Genomic DNA, 20,671 nt, shown 5'->3' on the forward strand with positions numbered 1-20,671 from the left:
CTGCTGGACTACCTTTCTTTTTCCATATTGGAACAGTGGTACTTTCTTGCCAGTTAGATGGTGTTCTTCCTTCCTGAATAACCCGGTTAAAGAATTCACTGAGCCACTGTGTTGGGTCCCAGCTCTTCGCTTTCCAGAGCTCAGATGCGATGTCGTCAGGTCCTGTTGCTTTCCCCGATTTCATTTGTTTTATTGCCTCCTCGACTTCAGTTGCGCTGACTGGTGGAACTGTTCCAAATGTCGCCAATGATTGTGGAAGTGGAGGATGAGCAAATTCTTCAGTTGAAATCTGCTCAAAGTATTCTCGCCTCTATCCGTTGCGGCTCGACGGTTCGTAAGCAAAGTACCGTTCTTGTCATTAACACAGCAGAAGTGTTCGATATCCTCTGTGCGTTCATCACGGCTTTTAGCAAGTCGATACAGATCTCTCTCGCCATCCCGAGTGTCCAGTTTATTGTAAAGATTTTTGAAATAGTTCGCTCGGGTGACAGCGACCGCTTTCTTTGCTTCCCGGTTGGCATTTTTAGAAATTTGCCAATTAGCAGGTGTTTTATCGTAGAGAAATTTGTGGTAGAGGCGTTTCTTTTCACGGATCTTCATTTCAACATCATCATTCCAAAGCCAAGTATCTCGGTTGATGTACCGCTTACCCGGCTTGGTGACCCCTAGGGTTGCAGAGGCCGCTTTGTGGATCGTGTCTTTCATGTGGTTCCATGATTCTTCCACATTCGTAATGGTTGCCAATCGTATGAGTGAGACCGTTTCTTCGTTCTTCTCACCAAATCGCCACCATTTAATGCGCGGCGGGCCAGTGCGTTCCTCACGCCGTTTTATTGGTGGCTTAATTCGCAGGACGGCAATCAACGGCCGATGTTGAGGTGCGATGGTCTCATAGGGAACGACTTTGCAATCAGTGACAGTGGTAGAATGTTGGCGTCTTATGAGAATATAGTCGATTTGCGTTTTACTGTTCCCACTATAAAATGTAGGAAGATGAGACAATCGTTTGATGAACCATGTATTCATGAGTACAAGGTCATGGGTGTCCGCAAAATCGATTATACGCTCGCCACCCTCATTGCGCGTTCCGAACCCCTTTCCTTCATAGAACCTGTTACCATCTGCGTTTTCACCCACATGACCATTAAGGTCGCCGGCAATGATTATGTAATCGTCAGCAGGCACGTGGCAAGTCTTTTCATCGAGAAGTTGCCAGAAGGCATCTTTCTCGGCATCAGGTCGACCTGTCTGTGGTGCATTCGTGGTGAAGAAGTGAATAGTGCGATAACCTGATATAATGGTGAGCTTCATCAGCCGATCATCAAATCGTTCGACTTCGTTAATGGCATCACGGAAACCCTCTGAGATGGCAATGCCAACACCATATTGAGTGTGTTGGTTACCAAAATAGAGAAGTTTGTAGCCATTTTTACCGCGTTCGCGTTCAATGTCGCAGCTTTTGGCACCAGACCATCGGGTTTCTTGCAGAGCGCAGATGTCAATGCACCTTTTCCGAAGGGCTCTTGCGAGTTCCTCCGTCTTTAAAGTTAGGGTACCAACATTTAGCGTGCAGACACGTATTTGTTTTGTTCGTTGTGTGCGGACTAACTTGCTTACGTCCTGACGCCGTCCATGCGTCAAGAACCCTTGCCCATTTCTCGACAGGACCGGGGCCCGTCCTGCCGCGTCGACTGAGGTGGACGCCCTAGCATTTCTCCGAGGCTTGTGACTCAATCCGATCATACTTTTGGAAGGCACATACGTAGCATATATTCAGTTTTAGCATAGAAAATGTCTTACTGATCTGATCTAGAAAAGTTTCATGGGCTCTACATCAGAATGTTGTTCTTTTATTTCAAAATCAAGCGTCATTGTTTCACTTAACCTCTATCCGGGAAAGGATGAGTTTGAAATTCGACTGAAAAGTGGAAATGTTCTAGTTGGGCGCTTGAATAGAGAACTGCTGTTGTTGCAAAGTTTATTTTACTAATTACTTGAAATTATTTTATTAATTGCTTGAAAGTAATTACTTTAATTGCGAAAAATATAGCTGATGCTTGTGCGTTTTCATAATTTCATCTTGTTCGATCTGGATGAAGGCAATTTGCAATCTCAGGTTGTTTTTCCCATGATACCGATATCGTCTCCAAAAGCCAGTTTTTTATTGGGCTTAAAGGGGATGAGTCCTTTAGAATTTACCTCATGATCATGGATCACTTTTTCCAGGGCCAGATTAGAAAGGATGCACGATAGGGCATTTCCTTGTCTTAGATCCTTGTTGGTGGCGAATGGTCTCCAGAGTGATCCTACTGCTTCTATCTGGACTCGCACACTTGTTAGAGTCAGCTTCCCTCAAGACCGTGCAATGGAGATGACTTTTTCAAATATATGAGCATCATGGGTAGTTAAGAGGAGAGATAAGGGGGTAATAAAAATCAAGAAACTTTACTTACATGCAAAGTGTAAGACTAACGTCGTTGTTTTCCACCATAGACGGCTCCAAACCTGTTTGAGAGATGAAGAGGGAAGGGTCATTATAGTTTGAATCAACATATAATATCTAGGCACCTGAGTTGATAGCAAAAACCCCACGCAGGGTAATATTATTGATTGATAAGTCGAGAAATGGAAATTCCATTAAAGTAGTGACTCTCTGAGAGTTAGAATTTAGGACTTGACTTAAATTATTCGCTATTTATCACAAAAAGCGACTACAAGAAATAAAGATTTTTAGGCCAGCAAACTTGACCCCGAGAAAGTAGAGAGTTTCCCCGGACAACTACATTTTACCCCAAAATATGATATTTAGCTAAGGTTGATAACATTTGCTTACTCTATCACCGAGATTTGCCCGAATGGCTCTGAATTTCGAGAAGGAGGTAAGAAAAGCCGGAGTAAAGATAAACACTAACAAATCCAGGATTCTTAGTGTGGGAGATCAACGGACTCTTAACAGAACTTTTCACGGTTTTATTTTAAATTTTATCTTTTCGCATCTAAGTGCAAGCAGCACACAGAAAATGACTATCACTATTACTCCAAAGTTGGAAACCTGTAGTGGCCGCGGCTTCGCGACGGGAGCGGGATTTCATTTGCCTTTTTCGGGATTAATTTGATCAAATAATGCATTCTACAGGGTGAAATTATCTTAAATTTCGCTACATATTGGACATTATTAAATGTATTTGGGGGAACCCGTTAACGCTGCTGCGTATGTTGCTGGCAACATGAACTCTGAGAAGACGATCGTTGCGGCATCGTATTGGACGGCTATTAACTTCGCGAGCAAGGCGGAGGTTGGCAGAGAGTCTTCCGAGGGCCAAGGAAAGAATCAACCCGTCCGACGAGAGCGGACCAATAGAGACTGTTGATTAAAGTTTCGAATATTGTGCAGCAGGTACAATCAAGGATTAGGCGATGACGGCTTTACGGTTTCTTACCAGGGCAGAGGCAAATTCGAAGACGCTGCCTCACCTCTGCCCTTTAAGGACCAAATGGCACAGTTAGGCCAACTCCTTCGGTATTCCGTCAAATTTTCATCTCATCCTGCGCCTCATCGCATCTAAGAAGAGAAAATGTGGAACTTATGAAATCATTTAGCTTATGGTAGGAAGGCACCCACCCAGAAACTCGGACGGTTGTATCATTCAGCATATAGCCGTCCAGGCCCGTAGTTCTAGAGACTTCTGATGGGCATGACGAACACGAAAAACGATGATCTCTTGAGGTATAGTACCAAGCAAAGGAGAGGATACTCTTCTCTTCAAGATGGGATAGGGAAGTAATGCTTGGGAACATTTGCTTTCGGGGAAAGGAGTGTAACCTAAAGTTTGAACAAGTCCGGAAACCGGAATCTGAACGCTTCAGGTATGAAAGGTTTTGTGTATTTCTTTTATAAAGACATTTGAGTGTACATTTGTCCCATTAGTATGTAGCACCTAATATATGCATGTATTATGTATCCACTTTCAAGGTATATTGACACTCAAAGTCTTGAATTTGCAAAGAAGTGCCAACTTTAACCTATTATAACTTTGTTAGTAATAGTGCGATTTCCATGAAACTTGATGGAATCATGCTTTATATCATATCCTACACTGCTATAATTTCGTAGTGTTAGGATGAACCTAAGGGGGATTACGCAGCTAATTTCTGCAACTTTATTTGAAAGGATATCGGTATGGAGGGTATTTCGGAGCCAAGCCACCATATAGTGGCAGTTTCCTGATTTTTTCAGATTTTTCGGTTGGGCAGTTTCTATGAATGGCCCCGTTAAAGAAATGATCACTTTCAAAACCCGCACTCCTCACCTTTCCAACAAATGTCAAAACTAAGACCGGCTTCGGAAAGTGCTAGTCGAGACCCTTCATTTGATACCCCACATGACTACATTTGGTAAAAAAAATTTACACAAATGTCCGAGCAATTCGCTTCAAACTTGTTTAGTTCCGCGAGTTGGCCTTACATTATCCTGCTGTAGTGGTGACCGGGTATGGAGTTTTTTGATGAGAGCTTATGATTTCCTTTGGTAAGTAATCCACCATGGTAATCATTACCTTACCGACAGAAGGGGCTGAACGTGCTTTAAGCTAAAGTTCTTCTTTTGGATTGCGCCACTATTAGATTAAGATGCGCCACTATTAGATTAAGCTTTTGTTCCCGAGTCAAAGTATGGTATCAACCTTTCATTTGTTGTTCATTTGTTCTTTTGTGCTTCCTACCATTGCAAGGATAACAGCTAAAATGGTCCTGCGACGCATCAAGGGATATCTCGAAGGTTTAATCAGAGAGAACATTTCGTAGGCTTGACAGGGCGTTCCCGTATCTGAAGTGCTCTACTCAGGAGAAGCATTCCTGAGAAATTAATTGCTATTATCACAGCGACATATGATAGCACAAAATGTAACGTGCTTCACCGAGGTCTGTAACTTTTGCAGCTTGTCGCTGATATTACTTCTTCTTGTCATGGGTGACATCCTTCATGCTGTCTTCTCCGGAGATCATGGCGAGTTTCAATAGACGATAACATCTTTTGTCAAACACCTCGACTATGTTGATAACACGTACCTGCGACGAGTCTTTGGGGTACGAAGAGCTTCCTTTGTGCGCAGACCAGCTTCCCGTGGGGATGTTGATGAGCTGGTGAAAGTGGCGGTGAATAGGTGACACATTGTGGAAGCTCAACAACGCCATTGCTGGTTACGTCCAAGATAGCGAACAAGTGAGTCGCGCAAGGAACACATGACGTAGAACATCGAGCTTTTTGAGGGGAGTTGAAGCGTACTTCAGAGAACTATGAATGATGGCGTAGATACGTGGTTGACGGCCTATGTTCCGTTACGAAATGAATGATAACCATATATGTATGCCTGGATTCGTCTGTGTCGACAAGACCATCTAGTTGGTCGTCATTGACCAAAAAGGGCAACCTCCATATTAATGGCCGGAGGATGACAACGAAGGTGGAAACCCCAGATGAAGCGTCTCTTGAAGGTCCAAGGTAGAATGACCATCGGTTGAGAATATGACTGGTAGAAATTTTTTAAAATCACAAATGAGAAACTGAATTGTGTAAAAGGGTTCGCCCACTTCCCACATTCTCAAGCCTGACTAACACAAGTGCGTGTCGGAGGGAAACTTCAATGGATCTTCATTATTTCCAAGAGGAACTTAAATTTTAACTTGATGGACTTTTTAAGTTTTTAGAATGGCCCTGCCCTTCTGGTCGAGTTAAGCCATTACAACCAGGTTATCTACTCTTGCAGCAGTTTGTTAAATCACTGACGAGATCTTGCTCCCTTCAACCTACCTCTGCGTTGCTTTTCCGAAACTTCAGATGCTCCTGCTTACATCACTACTAATATTGAATTTGGGGCGCATATTGCTTATCTCCCATGCGGTTCGTAAGTTTGCTAATTAAAATTTTGAAAGGCTAATTTCGAAGGACTGTATTTAGCTTTTTTGACTATCAGCAAGAATCTTATCCTTGCTCCCCGAACATACGGCCAAGCCCTGACCTGTTTCTATACCATTCGAGCTAGCCTACTTCCTTGTTATGGTTGCTCTTGCCATAGATCCCTGTGGTCTTAACCATTCTCGTTCACCGATGAGATGAACTGGAGCTCGAAGCAAGGAACCAATATAAATCTTTCAGAAATCATGCTGATTTCAGTCACACAGCAAACTTCAGTGAAGTCATAAGTAACTGATAACTGTCAAGGCCACTTTGGCATGAACCAATTCAAGCTCTTTTGATCTCACATCCGCAATACCCAGGACCACGTCCAATCATCTCCTGCACTCTTCAAGTTTGCAGTCTTTCCTGTAGACTTGTCTCAATTGTGACATTCCTGGGTTGGGGAGGGGGGTTTATGGAAATTCTATTCCGTATGAAAAAGCGAGGTAAATAATCAAGTGCCTTTCACCAGCTAGTTTACATCATGCCGGTAGAAAGGCGGAGATCATACGAAGGTCATAGGACCAGCGTTCTGCAGTTTCACTTCTCAAAATTGGAACGATGTATTTTTCAAGATGAATCCTACCTACCCTTACTTTGCATCGAAATAAAATACAAAATTATTCAAGCTTTAAAAATATGCGGCATTTAATTAAAAGTTAAAGTTGAAAAATCGCCATTAACCTTCCCTTCCAGGACACGCACGGAAGAACAATTGTGCACTTGAGCTTTGATGAAACTCGTTGGAAAAATGCGGGCAATTTACAAATTTTTTAATTGTACAAATTAGATACGCTTAGATGACATGGTATCTGTACTAAGCAGCTATTCGAATATTCTGTTTTTCACAAAGGACACTTCTCGTCCAGTAATTACCAGTTTGCTAATTGAACAAAAAGATTTATTCTTTTGCTGTAAAAGAGAATAATTAGGACCGTTTTTCTCTGGAATTCTTTTCTTCTGCCGATATTTCTCCTTGAGTTTATCTGACAGTTTTATTTTCAGGACGAACAAAAGTCTGCTTCACGATTTCACTATGCCAAGGGAGGCTAAGAAATTTGTGGAAAGTCTTAGCCATTTTTATGACATCTTTTTTTGTTAACACATTCAATTTATTGATCATATTTGGTTTGTACATAGCTTATGGCTAAACTTAATACTAAACTTATCTCTAACAGTATAAAACTTTTCCTAGAGACTAACATTTCGTATATTACTGGACTTAAATTAAGGTAATACTAAGTTATCCTAAGACTTATGCTATAGAGGGGAAAGTCAGGAAAAACCCCTCTTATTTTGTAGTTTATGCGGCGAGATTATTGTTTTCCGTGAATGGGTGGAGGAAGAATACATATAGGGGATGGTGTTGTTATTGGGCGGTGGAGTAGACGAGACCAGGCCGATGTCGATCGTATGGGCGGTTAAATAATATCAGTTTGCCGTTTTGATAGCTGCTGTTCTGAGAGGACAGGGTTAGGAGGTCTGTAGGGAGGGAATGGTGACGGTATAGGGGGTTCGTGTTATGGTTGCGGATGTGGGAGTAGAACTGGATGAGGCTATTTTCGTGGGTTTGGCATTTGGTGAGGAATTTTGTCAGTGAGGTGAGGAGGATCTGGTCTATGCGCGAGCATTTTATCTCGTCATAGACTGCTTGGTTGGGGTGGAGATATGATTGGGAGAGGGATAGTCGGAAGAACCTCCTTTCACGTACTCGTAGACGTTCCATTTGGGATGAAGAGACGTCGCACCATGCGACGAATCCGTATGTGATTAGGGGACGGATCAGCTGCTTGTAGCAGTAGAGTTTGACTTTGGGGGAGATAGCGGAGTCTTTCTTAAGGATGGGCCATAAGGTTTTTAGTCCTGTTAGGGTTTTTGCGATGATGGAATTTACCTGGGGCACGGGTGATAGGCGGGTATTGAGGGTTATTCCCAGGTATTTAGTGGGTTGGCGGGAGGGAATGGTGGATGTTCCGATTTTGATCTTGAGGTTGCGGGTGTCGGCTCGCATCTTGCGGGTAAAGGTGGCTGTACCGCGGAAGACGATGGCTTCACATTTGCTGGGGTTGAGGAGGAGTTTCCAGGATTGGAGGAATTTGTTGAGCGTTAGGATTGTGGTACTGATGCGGTTTTGGGCGGATTGTATGTTTCGGGACGAGGTGTAAGGAATCAAGTCGTCAGCGTATTGGACGGTTTTGACCGTTAGTGGAGAGTTGGTGGGGTGTTGGAGTGGTATATCGGCGGTATAAAGGGAAAATAGAGTTGCTGACAGTACTGAGCCTTGGGGGATGCCTGCTGGTGGATTGTATGGGTCGGATAGGGTATCGTGGATACGTACTCGGGCTTGACGGTCGGACAGGTAGTTGATGATGAGTTTGCATAATTGCGGATGGAATTTGAAAGTGTGGGAGAGTTTGTAGGTGAGGCCTTCGTGCCAGACTGTGTCGAAGGCTTTTTGGATATCAAGGAGGCAAGCGGTGGTGGGGATGTTGTTGTTTATCTGGGTTAGGATGTCGGTTTTGAGAACTAGGAGGGCGTGTGAGGTGCCGTGGCCACGCCTGTTGGCAAACTGGAAGGGGGGGATAATGTCGTGGTCGGTGATGTGTTGGAGCATGATATCGTGGATGACGTGCTCGAAAATTTTCGATGTCACGTTGAGGAGGGAGATGGGGCGGTAGCTGCTTGGGGAGGCTGAGGGCTGATCCTTTTTTAGGATTGGAACGATATGGGATTCTTTCCATGGAGAGGGAAAGTATGCAGATAGCAGGCATTGGTTGAAGATTTGAGCGAGGAATAGGCATAGCGATTTTGTACATTTTTTTAGGATGATGATAGGGATATGGTCAGGGCCAGATGACTTTTTGTTGTTTCGGGAAAGGATGATGGATTCTACTGTCTGGGGTGTGACGGCATGTAGTGGTAGGCAGTTGGGTGCTGTCTGCTGGGGTGGGGGGATTGGGAAATGGGTGTATATGGATGGTGTGGTAGTTAGGTTGTGGATGTATTGGCGCACCGCCGTTTCCGTGGGTGGGTCGGACAGATGTAGAGTGGTGCTATGGGCTGCCAGGAAGCTGTTGGCAATCAGGTCGGCGTGGGCTTTGGGGGAGGTGTTATGGGGGAGGACGCTGGCTGCGCGCGGTTTCGCGAGGCGAGGGCAAGTACCACGTAGTTTGCTGCACGTTTGCCTATTGAGCGAGATATTCGCGTGCTTCACAGCGTAGTGGTCAGCGTATAGCGTCTGAATGTGGGATTGGATGAGGTGTGACAGGGAGTAGATACGTGATTTAAGGAAGTTAAACTGGGGAGCGTATCTATGGCGGTGGAGTTGGCGTCTTAGGGTGGCTTTCTGCTTGATGAGGTCGAGGACATGGGGTGGGAGGGTGATTAGGCCCTGGTAGTTTAGGGGTCTGAGGGGGATAGTTTCATTGCAGGCTTGTTGGGTTAACTCCGTGAACTTTTCCACGGCGGAGTCGATTTCGGAAGGAGACGGATTGGACGGGAGGCAGATAGTCGAGAGTTTGTCGGCTAGGTTGTGGTTGAGTCGTTGCCAGTTGGTGGCAGCGTAGTTGGGAAGGAATTTAGGCTGGGATTTGGGTAGGCGATCCGTGGTGTTGAAGTGGAAAACCACTCCGTCATGGTCACTCATGCCTGGAATAGTGGGAAGGTCTTGGGGGGAGGTGGGGTGGCTAGGGTGGATGAGGAGGTGGTTACTTACCACGAAGGGGTCGATGAAGGAGTGGGTATTTCGCCGGTGGTAGGTGGGTTGGTTGGTGGGGAGGAGGGTAAGCTGTAGAGGTTGGGAGTTCTGCGTGTACCAGTTGGCTAACCTATTGCCATTGGCGTTTATGGTGCTGTTATACCATGTATTATGTTTGGCGTTTAGGTCGCCCCCTAGTACGAGGGAGAAACGTTTGTGTTGACTAACTGGTAGGGTTTTGAGGTGCTGTGCTAGGTTGGAGATGTCGGCGGGATTAAGGGTTTGGTCGTGGCAGTAAAGGCTGCCTATGAATATGATGGAGGACGGTGTAGCTACGGAGACGACGGTTAACTCAATGGATGAGGCGATGGTGGATGGGATGTAAACCCGTTGGGCGTCTATGGGATTTGCTACTAATATGGCTGTACCCCCGCCTTGGCGGTCAATGCGATCGGAGCGGAAGGTGGTATAGTTGGGGATGTGCAGCTTATGCCTAGGGTTGAGTTTGGATTCGGTGAGAAGGAGTAGGTTGGGTTTGTGGGCGGAAAGAAAATTGGTCAATTCGTGGCGTTTTTGTCGGCTGACGACAGAATTAATGTTCAGTAATACCATTTTAATGGACATTACTGGGGGACACTTGACAGAGGAAGGAGACGAGCGCGAGTCTCTTCTCCATTGGTGAGGACAGGGAGTTGTATGTGGGGAGGAATGTGGTGAGTTGGGAGGCTAGTTGGGCTGTGGAGGTGTTGAATAGTGAGAGGATCTCGGAGTCGAGGTCGAAACTGGGTGTCGGGCGCGAGGCGTTCCTAGCCATTGCGGTGTATGAGAATGGTGGGGACGTCGGGTTATGTGAAGGAGTAATCTGGGCGAGCTTCAGTTGGGGACCGGGTTTGGTTGGTGGGCTGGGGGTTGGTTTTGTGGGGAGGGATTGTTGCGACTGGCGGGTGCGGGCTTGGATGAACATCGGGCAGTTGCGATAACTCGCCGGATGTGTGTTGGCTCCGCAGTTAATGCAGGATGGGTTCTCATCCTGTTTCTTAGGGCACTGGCGTGGACCGTGGGGGGTGTTGCATTTAACGCATCGGTATGGCAGGTTGCAGTTTGACGCAGCATGCCCAATGCGCTGACAGTTCCGGCATTGAGCTATTTCGTGGAGTTGAACTGCCTCAAACTTCACGATGCAGTGGAACATCGCCCTGGCTTTCGTAAGGGTTGATTGTTGGAATTTGGGGGAGAACGTTACAAGGAAGAGGTGGAGGGGTTTTGTGTTTCGTCGGGACGAGCTGGTCTCGTACTGACGGACGCTGATGGCTTCGGAGATGCCGAGACGGTGTAGTTCCTTGAGTATTTCCTCAGGAGAGTATGTAAAATCTAGTCCCCGAAGGACTAGGTTGACGGGTTTCAGATGTGTTGGGGTATACGTGAAGAAGGGGTGGTTACCTTCTTTTAGAATATTTTTGGCCGATTCATAATCTGCCTGGGAATGGCGAGGACGTGGGTGGAGTGAATTGAGGTTTTTTTAAGTGCTATGTTCGTAGAGATCGTGGACAGGATTTGGGTCGTAATCTTTTTTGTGGTTATGGGGTCCGCGCGGATAATTAATGGTGGAAATTTTTCCTGACTTACCTCTTGTTTGTTTGGTTTAGTTGATTGAGCGGCTTGTGATGTGGTTGTGGTGGTTGTTGTTGGGGTGTGGGTGGATGGCTGTTGTAGCTGCTGAGTAGGATGATGAGCGGCTTTCATTGGTGGTACGGTTAGTTGCGGTGAGGTTGTATCTGTTGTTGTTGGAACTGGTTTATGTAACAAACTGGGTTTCGGAATTGTAATTTCTTCCGGAGACCGTTCTTCTCGGTTCTCATTGGCTGATGTACCTGGTGTGTTATACTGTGGTGTTGTGTTGGTGAGGGCTATTGTAGATTGTGTCAATGAAGAACTGAAGAGGGCACTGAGCCGGTCGTACCGACTCGTCATCTCCTTCAAGGAGGTCTTGAGTTCTTGGACTTGTCTCCTTAGCACGACGACATCGTCTTCATCGTCATCGGTTGATTCGAGAGCCATAATTAACTCGCTGTCTTCGGGGGCAGATTGCCGACTGTCTTCGAGGGCAAATTCCCGACTGCCTTCGGGGCTGGATGGGGCCTCGCCTTCGCTGTCCCCATAGGGGTGGATCCTTTTGGGCTCAGGATCCATCCCCTCTGGCGACACTGACCTATCGTCAACTTGGCGCTTTGACATTGCGCCACACACAATTGATTTGTTTGGTATCACTTCTTTCACTATCGTTTTACTCGAATCACTTTTGAAACACGTCCGATCCGCTCGGACGCTTGGCAGCAACTGAGCTTTATGACATCTCCTTACGGCTGAGTAACTAGAAGCTGCTAATTTTGTGCTTTAAAGCCTCTGAAGTGGCAATATTTGGAAAAAATATGTGTTGTTTAATTATTACTGAAACTACGGTTGTCATGGAATGCACATTCCAGGCGCCATCAGAAGCAAAAAGGATATTTCTCACTCTATGTTGGTAGTAACAAAAGCGAGCGAAAAGAAAATTGTTCTGCATACTGAGTTGCTAGATGATAAAAAACTGGAGACGTTAATTATTGTCAGTGGGACGTAGTTTGAAGTATTTAAAAATCGTTTTTTGGGCCTTATAGGGTTGAAAACTCATTGTGTGTTGACATTCACTAACCAGTTGAATTCTACCTGATCGTCTTTTTATTTATGTATAATTTAAGACACGGTGGGCAAACCACTTCGGTTAGATGCTTAAGAGGTATAAGAATCCAATATCGAACCGTACTTTTCGGTCTCTATACCTCATTACGAGTTACGGTCCACCGAGCCTCCGATCCTGTCTCGCTCCATCGCTCCTACGACGGGACAATATCCGCAGCCGCCTCAGCAAGTTTTGAATCGGAACACAGCCGCCCCACTTTCTGACATCGTTCCTCTCGCCAACGAAGCTCCACTTCCCGCTACCGCCATATATCCTGGCGCTTCATCCATCCATACCAGTGGCCCCAAGTTAAAGGTGGCGTCCTCACCTAAACAGCTCTTCATCTCCAGGCTAGCGTTCACAACTTCTGCGGACGATATTCTGGAGTATATAAGGAGCAAAGTTGGTTTACTCTCTCCTCTGTCCTGCATTAAACTCACAAAAGACGACAACACCGATCGGGTGATTGCATCTTTCAAGGTTACTTATCCACACAAAGTTGATGTTCTCGGCAACCCTTCTTTCTGGCCTGAAGGTGTATTCATCAAGCCATATAAGCGCCCCAATTCGCGGGTAAATTTCAGGGCAACCCGCCTGCCTCGTCGAGCTATATAACTGGATCCATGTTCACTGTCCGTCTGTTTTATCAGAACGTCAGGGGTTTAAGAACCAAGCTGGGGGCCTTCAGTTTATCCGCGCTGGCTCAGCAACACCATGCCATCTGTATCTCCGAAACCTGGCTAGATGATGTCATATTATACTCCGAGCTCCCCGAAGGGTACTCCACTTTCCGTTGTGACAGGGACCGGGATGCTTCTCGTAAGTCCACTGGCGGTGGAGTCCTAATTGCTATAAAAGATTCACTCCCTGCTGAACTCGTCTTCTCCTCCTCTGGCTTTCCTTTTGATTGTATTGCTCTTCGTGTCTCCCCGCCCAGCTTCCTGCCGTTCATTGTTTCTTGTGTATATGTCCCCTGTCCTAGCCCTTCTCACCTGTATGAAGAACTGTTTGACAGTTGGTCTGAACTCCTTGCCATCAGATTCCATTCCCCCCCTTTCTTCCTTAGTGGAGACCTCAACCTCCCCATGCTCAACTGGCCTAATCATCCTAGTCTTCCAATTCCTTCCAACAACCTCTCCCATTCTTCCCTCCCACTTTCTTCCTTTATGTATACTTGCTCTGCCCTGAATTTCAATACCACCAAAAACTTCTTGGGCCGCACTCTCGATCTCTTCCTTTCCAACCTCCCCGAGCGCCACCTCTCTTTATTTCCTGGCACATCCCCGTATGTAAAAACCGACACTCACCATCCCGCGGTTGAATTTGAAGCGGAGCTCCCTCGTTCAAAACCCAAAACCAAGCGTAAACCCACTAAGTTCAACTTCCGCAAAGCCAATTTTGACGGTCTGAACTCAGCTTTAGCGTCTTTCAACTGGGTACATGTATTAAGTAATTCATCGTGTGATCAAGCTCTTAACACCTTCTACAATATCCTCTCTGATCTCCTCTCCTGTTATGTCCCTTCTTCCCCTCCCTGCCTACGTTCTTATCCAACTTGGTTCACAACGGAACTTCATATTAACATTCGCTTGAAACATACACTGCGGAAGAAGTTTCGGGCTTCTAAAAATGACGCCGACCTTGCTCACTTTAAAGCTAAACGATCTACTGTGAAGTCAATGGTCAGAAAAGCGCGTAAAAGGTACCTATTGAGCGTCGAAGCCGCCCTTGCCCGCGGTAACTTAAAACCCTTTTGGTCTCACGCTCGCAACTCTCGTAATCCAACTCAATCCGTCCCTTCTTCTATCAGCCTCGCTGACTCCACTGCCAACTCCCCACAACAATCCTGCGACCTTCTCTGCACCTACTTCTCTTCAGTGTTTTCTCCCTCGAGCCCTTCACCCTCTACACCTTCCATAACCACAGACTCCTCCGAATCACTAGCCATTCCTCTCCTTACGCCTTCCTTGGTTGAGTTCCTCATTGGTAACCTTGACCCTAATGTCGGACCTGGCCCCGATGGGCTTCCTAATCTCTTCCTCCTTAACTGTAGAAAACACATTTCCCTCCCCCTGTGTATAATCTACAACAAAAGTCTAGACGAATGCTACTTTCCCCGTCTCTGGAAAGAGGCCCTTATCATTCCTATCCTCAAGAGCGGAGACCCTTCCCTTGCTGTGAACTACCGCCCCATTTCCCTTCTCTCCTCTTGCTCCAAAATCCTAGAAAGATACGTCAACGACTGGTTGACCGCGCACTTCGGTCACCTCATTGTCAAAGAGCAGCATGGTTTCGTGAAACATAGATCAACGGCTTCAAATCTTCTGGTCTTTACCAACTTTGTTGCTAAACGCTTGAATTCACGACATGAGGTACATGCTGTTTATACTGATTTCTCCAAAGCCTTTGACACCGTTGACCATAATATTCTCCTCTCTAAATTTTCTTCGCTAGACTTCCCTCCTTCAGTCATCTCCTGGTTTTCCTCCTATCTCTCATACCGTTCCTGCAAAGTTTCTTTTCATGGTCACTCATCTGGTTCCTTCTCTCTTTCCTCTGGTGTTCTCCAAGGCTCTACACTTGGCCCCCTACTCTTCCTGTTTTTTATCAATGACCTCGCCTCCATCCTCACCTGTCCGTATTTGCTTTACGCAGACGACCTTAAATTGTTTGCCTCTGTTTCGTCTCCATTGGACTGTGCTCTCTTACAATCCAACCTTGATAATTTAGCCCGTTGGTGTTCGGTCAACAAGCTAACACTAAATGTCAACAAATGCCACTGGATGAGATATTCCCTTAAACCTTCCCCATCATCCTTTTCCTATTCTCTCAGTGGTCAACCCCTTTCACTACTGACCTCCTTCAAAGACCTGGGTGTAATATTCGACGATAAACTTCGTTTCAATTCCCACTTCGTTGACATCATCAATAGAACTTCCAAAATGTCTGGTTTTATCCTACGTTCCTCGTCCGACTTTACCTCAATCCAGCCCTCCTTAACACTCTTCAATTCCCTTGTCAAAAACATCCTTGAATATTGCTGTGTAGTCTGGTCCCCCTACCGCATCCGTGACGGCCGCGCTCTTGAAGCTGTACAACGCAAATTCACCCGGACCCTCTTTTACAAAAAGAACCTTCCACGGGTTGATTATCCGTCACGACTCTGCACCCTCAATCTCCCCTCCCTAGAGCAACGCCGTATCTTCCTTGATATGTGTACTCTTTTCAAACTCTACAATGGTCTGATGGACTGCTCCGCCAACTCGGATATTACTTTGCGTATCGCCTCGTCTCATAACACACGTAATGCGGACATTTTTGATGTACCCTTCGTCGAGCTCGAGATTTACTTTCACTCTCCGATCCCGAGGTTTTGCCGATCGTACAATGCCCTACAGCTTGGTTCCTTTGACTCTATGTCCCTCTCTAGCTTTAAGCGCAAAATATGCCATTTACTTGCTCCTCCCTCTGAGGACAATATGTAATAAGAAATTTGCTTTCTGTGTATTGTCCTCATTAAATAAATAAATAAATTACTTCTTGTCCAAACGTCCCAACACCCAACTTTTGAATTTGACCTGCTGTCTCTCAATATATTCACGGAAACTTTCAAATCCGATATGATTTGCAAATTGAAGACAGGTTCGGTTATGCAAACTTCAATTTGGACCTTATGCCCTATTTATTATTGTGCAGGTTGCTTTCTCTTCATCCTCGTTCAATACGTCGGCAGTTATTCGTAGTGAGCATGCCTTTCTAAATGTGATCACCCAGCGTCAACACAACGGTGACGAAAAATAAAGGATTCCAATCGGCGCTGTGAGTAACACAGCAGTACTGGTTTACTGGATGCAGACTCACCATCCCCCTCTATGGATTGAACATTTTGCTAATGACTCTGACAAAATTAAGGGCTAAGGTCCCCCAGTTATAATGTGCGGAGGAAGGAGCCATTGAAACCATTAGCAGCTCGGTGGACGTTGCAGCCACCTCGATGAAACTACCACAAGAGGTGCAACCCCAAATAACCGGTCTGGAAACCCATAAACAACTCATGCAGTCCGGCTACATTATCTCTGCCCAAAGAACCTCTAAAAAGCCTTGAAATACTGAAATACGCACACTCCACTCATAACTGAGATATTCAATGTTCCAGGCGCATATCAGCCTACCAGCTATTGCTATCTCCAATCCATATCTAGAAAACTTTCTCCCACGCTGTGTCACAAACGATATCACAGCCTGTACTCAGTTTTTAGACCGCTGATTTGCGACGGTCATAATAAAAAGTCCTCAGTCTAAATAGCTACTCATAAATTGACGACAAGTGGAGGGTTCTCACCGCCACATCCTATACAGAATAGTAATTTGGTGTAGCTTGCTTCGTTGGCCAGTCAATGGCCTAATGGTCTCCCAGACGCACGAAGCTTTTTACCTTCGAAGCGGCTCACCTAACTTTATTTACACCTGGTTTCATCAGCATCAGTTTATGTCGCATGGTGCTTTGAGTTGAAGTTTTCAGCTCACCGTTTAATACGGGGGCTCATGATTTCCCAGGACTCACGACCACTCTTTAAACACGTCGTCAACTACGATATTTTTCTCCTTCAAGCTATTTATTTTTTTACATATTTTGAATATTTTAATTTTAATTTAATAATGAAGGGCGGTACAAAATGGATGGTAAAAAACGTTTGATCCCACAGTTTATGACTTATCAGAACAAAGAGCAGTATAAATGTGTTTACCACCGCGGTTGGAAACTGAAGAGACCGGCTTATTTCCATGCGGTCCTTACTGTCCCAACCAACGGCATTTTTCCACCGCTAATTCTCCACTCCCTTGGTGCGTTCTAAAATGAGTGAGTGGAGAGTTCCGCGCCATCTACCCGTCCGCATCCGCAACATTCGAAATAAATTTCGAATGCTGCTGGCGAACAGGAAGGTGTGGGCGAGTGTCGAGGGGGTGGTGGCGCTTTGATGCGTCGGAGATTGTCCCTCAGCAGACGCACCAACCCCGACTCCGTGAGACCCGATCTCTTGTCGAAGACCGGATCGCTTGGGAGTCTTGGGTTCTCCCCGTAAACCAGCTCCGCGGGGCTGGCAGCAAATTCCTCTCGGCGAATTGTACGTAGGCCGAGTAGGACGAGAGGCAAGACTTGAGTCCAGGACGGATCGTCGCGTGCCATAATGGCGGCTTTCAGCGTCCGGTGCCAACGTTCTAGCATCCCATTGGATTGCGGGTGGTATGCAGTAGTCCGCTGGCATTTAAAACCCAGGCGTTTACCTAACTCCGAGAAAAGGGTGGATTCAAATTGCATTCCCTGGTCAGTGATGACCACTGCAGGGACGCCAAAGCGTGGTATCCACTCTCGGCAGAGGGCTTCGGCACAAGATTGCGCCGTAATGTCTTTCAGAGGTATTGCCTCAGGCCACCGCGTGAACCTGTCGATGATTGTGAGGCAATACTTGTAACCGTGCGAGTCTCGCAAAGGCCCTATTATGTCGAGGTGTATCGTGTGGAAACGCTTGGTAGTGCGGGGGAATGAGCCCACTTCTTTCCTTACATGCCTGGAGACTTTACACTTCTGGCATGTGATGCACTCTCTGGCCCAGGAATTGATATCCTTGTTCATGGAGGGCCAGAAGTATTTTCCTGTGACTAACCGGTTTGTTGTCCTGATGCCGGGATGCGCTAAGTCGTGAACTGCGTGGAACACTTCCTTGCGAAATGTGGCCGGAATGTATGGCCGAGGTCCCTTTTCCGAGTCTTCGCAGCAGAGAGAGAGGTTTGAGCCGAAGATGGGCAACTCCCGAAATTTGTATTTGGGGTTGGATTTGAGGCTCTGAAGTGCTGCGTCATCCTCCTGCGCCTTGGCAATAGCCGAGAAATCGAGTGAGGCGGGGATGTTAGCCTCGGCGACACGAGACAAAGCGTCAGCAACTATGTTGTCCTTGCCGGACACGTGCTGGATGTCTGACGTAAACTGGCTTATGAAGCTCAGGTGTCGAAGCTGACGAGGGGACGCTTTGTCGGGCTTTTGTTTCAAAGCATACGTGAGAGGCTTATGGTCCGTGAACACTGTGAACGGCCTGCCTTCTAGGGAGAAACGGAAGTATTTGATGCTCCAGTACGCGGCGAGCAGTTCGCGATAGTAGGTACTGTAGTTCCGTTGAGCGGGATTCAGCTGTTTCGAGAAGAAGCTCAACGGCTGCCAAACTTGATCCACCTTTTGGTGAAGGGCAGCACCTACTACGATGTCAGAGGCATCAACAAAAACGGCTAGGGGTGCATCTTGCAGAGGAAATGCCAAGAGTGTAGCATCAGCCAGTTGCTGTCGGGATTTATCGAACACGCAGACAGCCTCTTCAGACCACACAATCTCTCGTGTGTCTTTTGTTTTGGGGCCAGACAAGTACGCGTTCAAAATGGACTGGTGATGGGCGGCCTTGGGCAGGAAACGACGGTAGAAGTTCAGCATGCCCAAGAACCTCCTCAACTCCCTCACTGTTTTCGGAAGCGGGAAGCTTGTAATTGCTTGCACCTTGTCTGGGTCGGGCTGTATTCCTTCAGAGGAAATGGAGTGGCCGAGGAATCTCACCTGTTGTTGAAGGAATTTGCATTTCTCAACGTTTAGGACTAAACCGGCCTCAAGGAGACGTTGAAAAATGCACTCGAGATGGGCTAAGTGCTCAGACTCAGTTAAAGAAGCGACCAAAACGTCATCCAAATAGACGAAACAGAAATCGAGGTTTCGCAGGGCTGAGTGAATGAACCTTTGAAAGGTTTGCGCCGCATTGCACAATCCGAAAGTCATTCGGGTGAACTCGAAGAGTCCAAAGGGTGTGCATATTGCCGTTTTTGGAATGTCTTCAGGAGCTACTGGGATTTGGTGGTATGCCTTGGCTAAGTCCAAGGTCGAAAAGATGCGGCAATTCGCGAGGTGATGCGCAAAGTCGTGGATGAGTGGAATCGGATATCGGTCAGGAACAGTCTGTGCGTTTAGCCTTCTGTAATCCCCACAGGGACGCCATTCGCCATTTGGCTTAGGGACCATATGTAAAGGGGAAGACCAACAGCTGTTTGAGTGCCTGCAGATACCCTGTTGAACAAGTTGTTCGAATTCTTTCCGCGCAATAGCCAGTTTCTGGGGTGGTAGAGGACGCACCTTCGAGAAAATCGGGGAACCAGTAGTATTTATGTGGTGCTGCACATTGTGCTTTACTGGTTTGGAGAGACTACACTCGGTAGTAATCTGGCTGAACTTTTGGAGGAGTGTCCGAACACGAGAGTCGGTGATGTCTTCCAAAAGAACGGAAAGGTTATTGACAGCGAGAGACCATTTGGCCCGACGAATTAAGGTTGGTGTCGTTTTGGTTTTTTGCTCAGCCTCCGATTGACTGAGAGCCAAGGCAAGTTGTAATTCCTCCTCTTCCTTCAGTTCTTGGTCTGATTTTCGCGGTGGAGTCTGCGATTGCTGAGCCAGCGAACTGTTTAAATATTCAGCGGGCAAATCACTTTCACCGCTGCTACTACGGGATTTCGTTGCCGATGGCTTTTGAAGTTGAGTGTAGCATCCTTCCCAGATTCGAACATCTCTCTCGTAACCGAATTTCGGAAGTGGGCGTTGTTTAGACGAACACTGTCCAGAAAATATTTGTCCACAATTACGGCAATGATGTTTGCGAACGGTAAAAGAGAATTCGACCCGGTATCGATGACATACTTTCCCATTCACCCATTCAGGAGCACTATCTGCGGCGAACATAGCATCAGCTTCCTTCAGTTCGGGGAACGAGTGCCCCTTAGCCTTTAGGATGGTCATCGTATCCTTCACAGCCTGATATTTGTCGGATTGACGAAACGCGTAAACCTAGGTCTGAATCAGCTCCAGCATTTTAGCTCGACAGTTTTCATGGGAGGTTGTCTCAATGAACGAACTAAACATTTCGCAGTTCTCCTTGGTCGCAATTTCGTCGTGGATGGGAGCTCCGCAGTTCTTCACAACGCTCTCGAGAACCAGGAGAGCATAGTATGCCGTATGAGGATTTGGTGACTGCATTTTCTTCTTTATCGCTTGGAACGCCTGCTTCGCCGTAACATCGGTCTGCCGTATTGTGTCGCATATCAGTAGAATCGACGGCCAGTCGGGTTCCAAAAGGAGGTGGCTCGTTGCAACTTCTAGGGTTTTCTCAAATGTTGATGAACGAAACATGTTTGGATTGTTATATGTGGAGTTTTCACCGAAATAATAGAATAATCTGTTTTGCGGAGTTGACAAGTTCAGTAGTCTTTGACG

General features: G+C 46.4%; 2 protein-coding genes across 3 annotated transcripts in view; one reads left to right on the forward strand and one right to left on the reverse strand.

Annotated features, from left to right (window-relative positions):
* The window catches only part of LOC119659813 (tachykinin-like peptides receptor 86C), a 491,301-nt gene that overhangs the window by 253,419 nt on the left and 217,211 nt on the right, over positions 1 to 20,671 (forward strand). The gene's annotated exons all lie outside the window — the stretch shown is intronic.
* On the reverse strand, positions 19,738 to 20,667 carry LOC119659815 (hepatocyte growth factor-regulated tyrosine kinase substrate-like). Its single transcript, XM_038068097.1, has one exon. It carries the CDS (start codon positions 20,585 to 20,587, stop codon positions 20,246 to 20,248), a length of 342 nt encoding a protein of 113 aa, XP_037924025.1. The 5' UTR covers positions 20,588 to 20,667; the 3' UTR covers positions 19,738 to 20,245.

The sequence above is a fragment of the Hermetia illucens genome, chromosome 6, assembly GCF_905115235.1.
Source record: "Hermetia illucens chromosome 6, iHerIll2.2.curated.20191125, whole genome shotgun sequence".
In the NCBI taxonomy this organism is placed as follows: domain Eukaryota; kingdom Metazoa; phylum Arthropoda; class Insecta; order Diptera; family Stratiomyidae; genus Hermetia; species Hermetia illucens.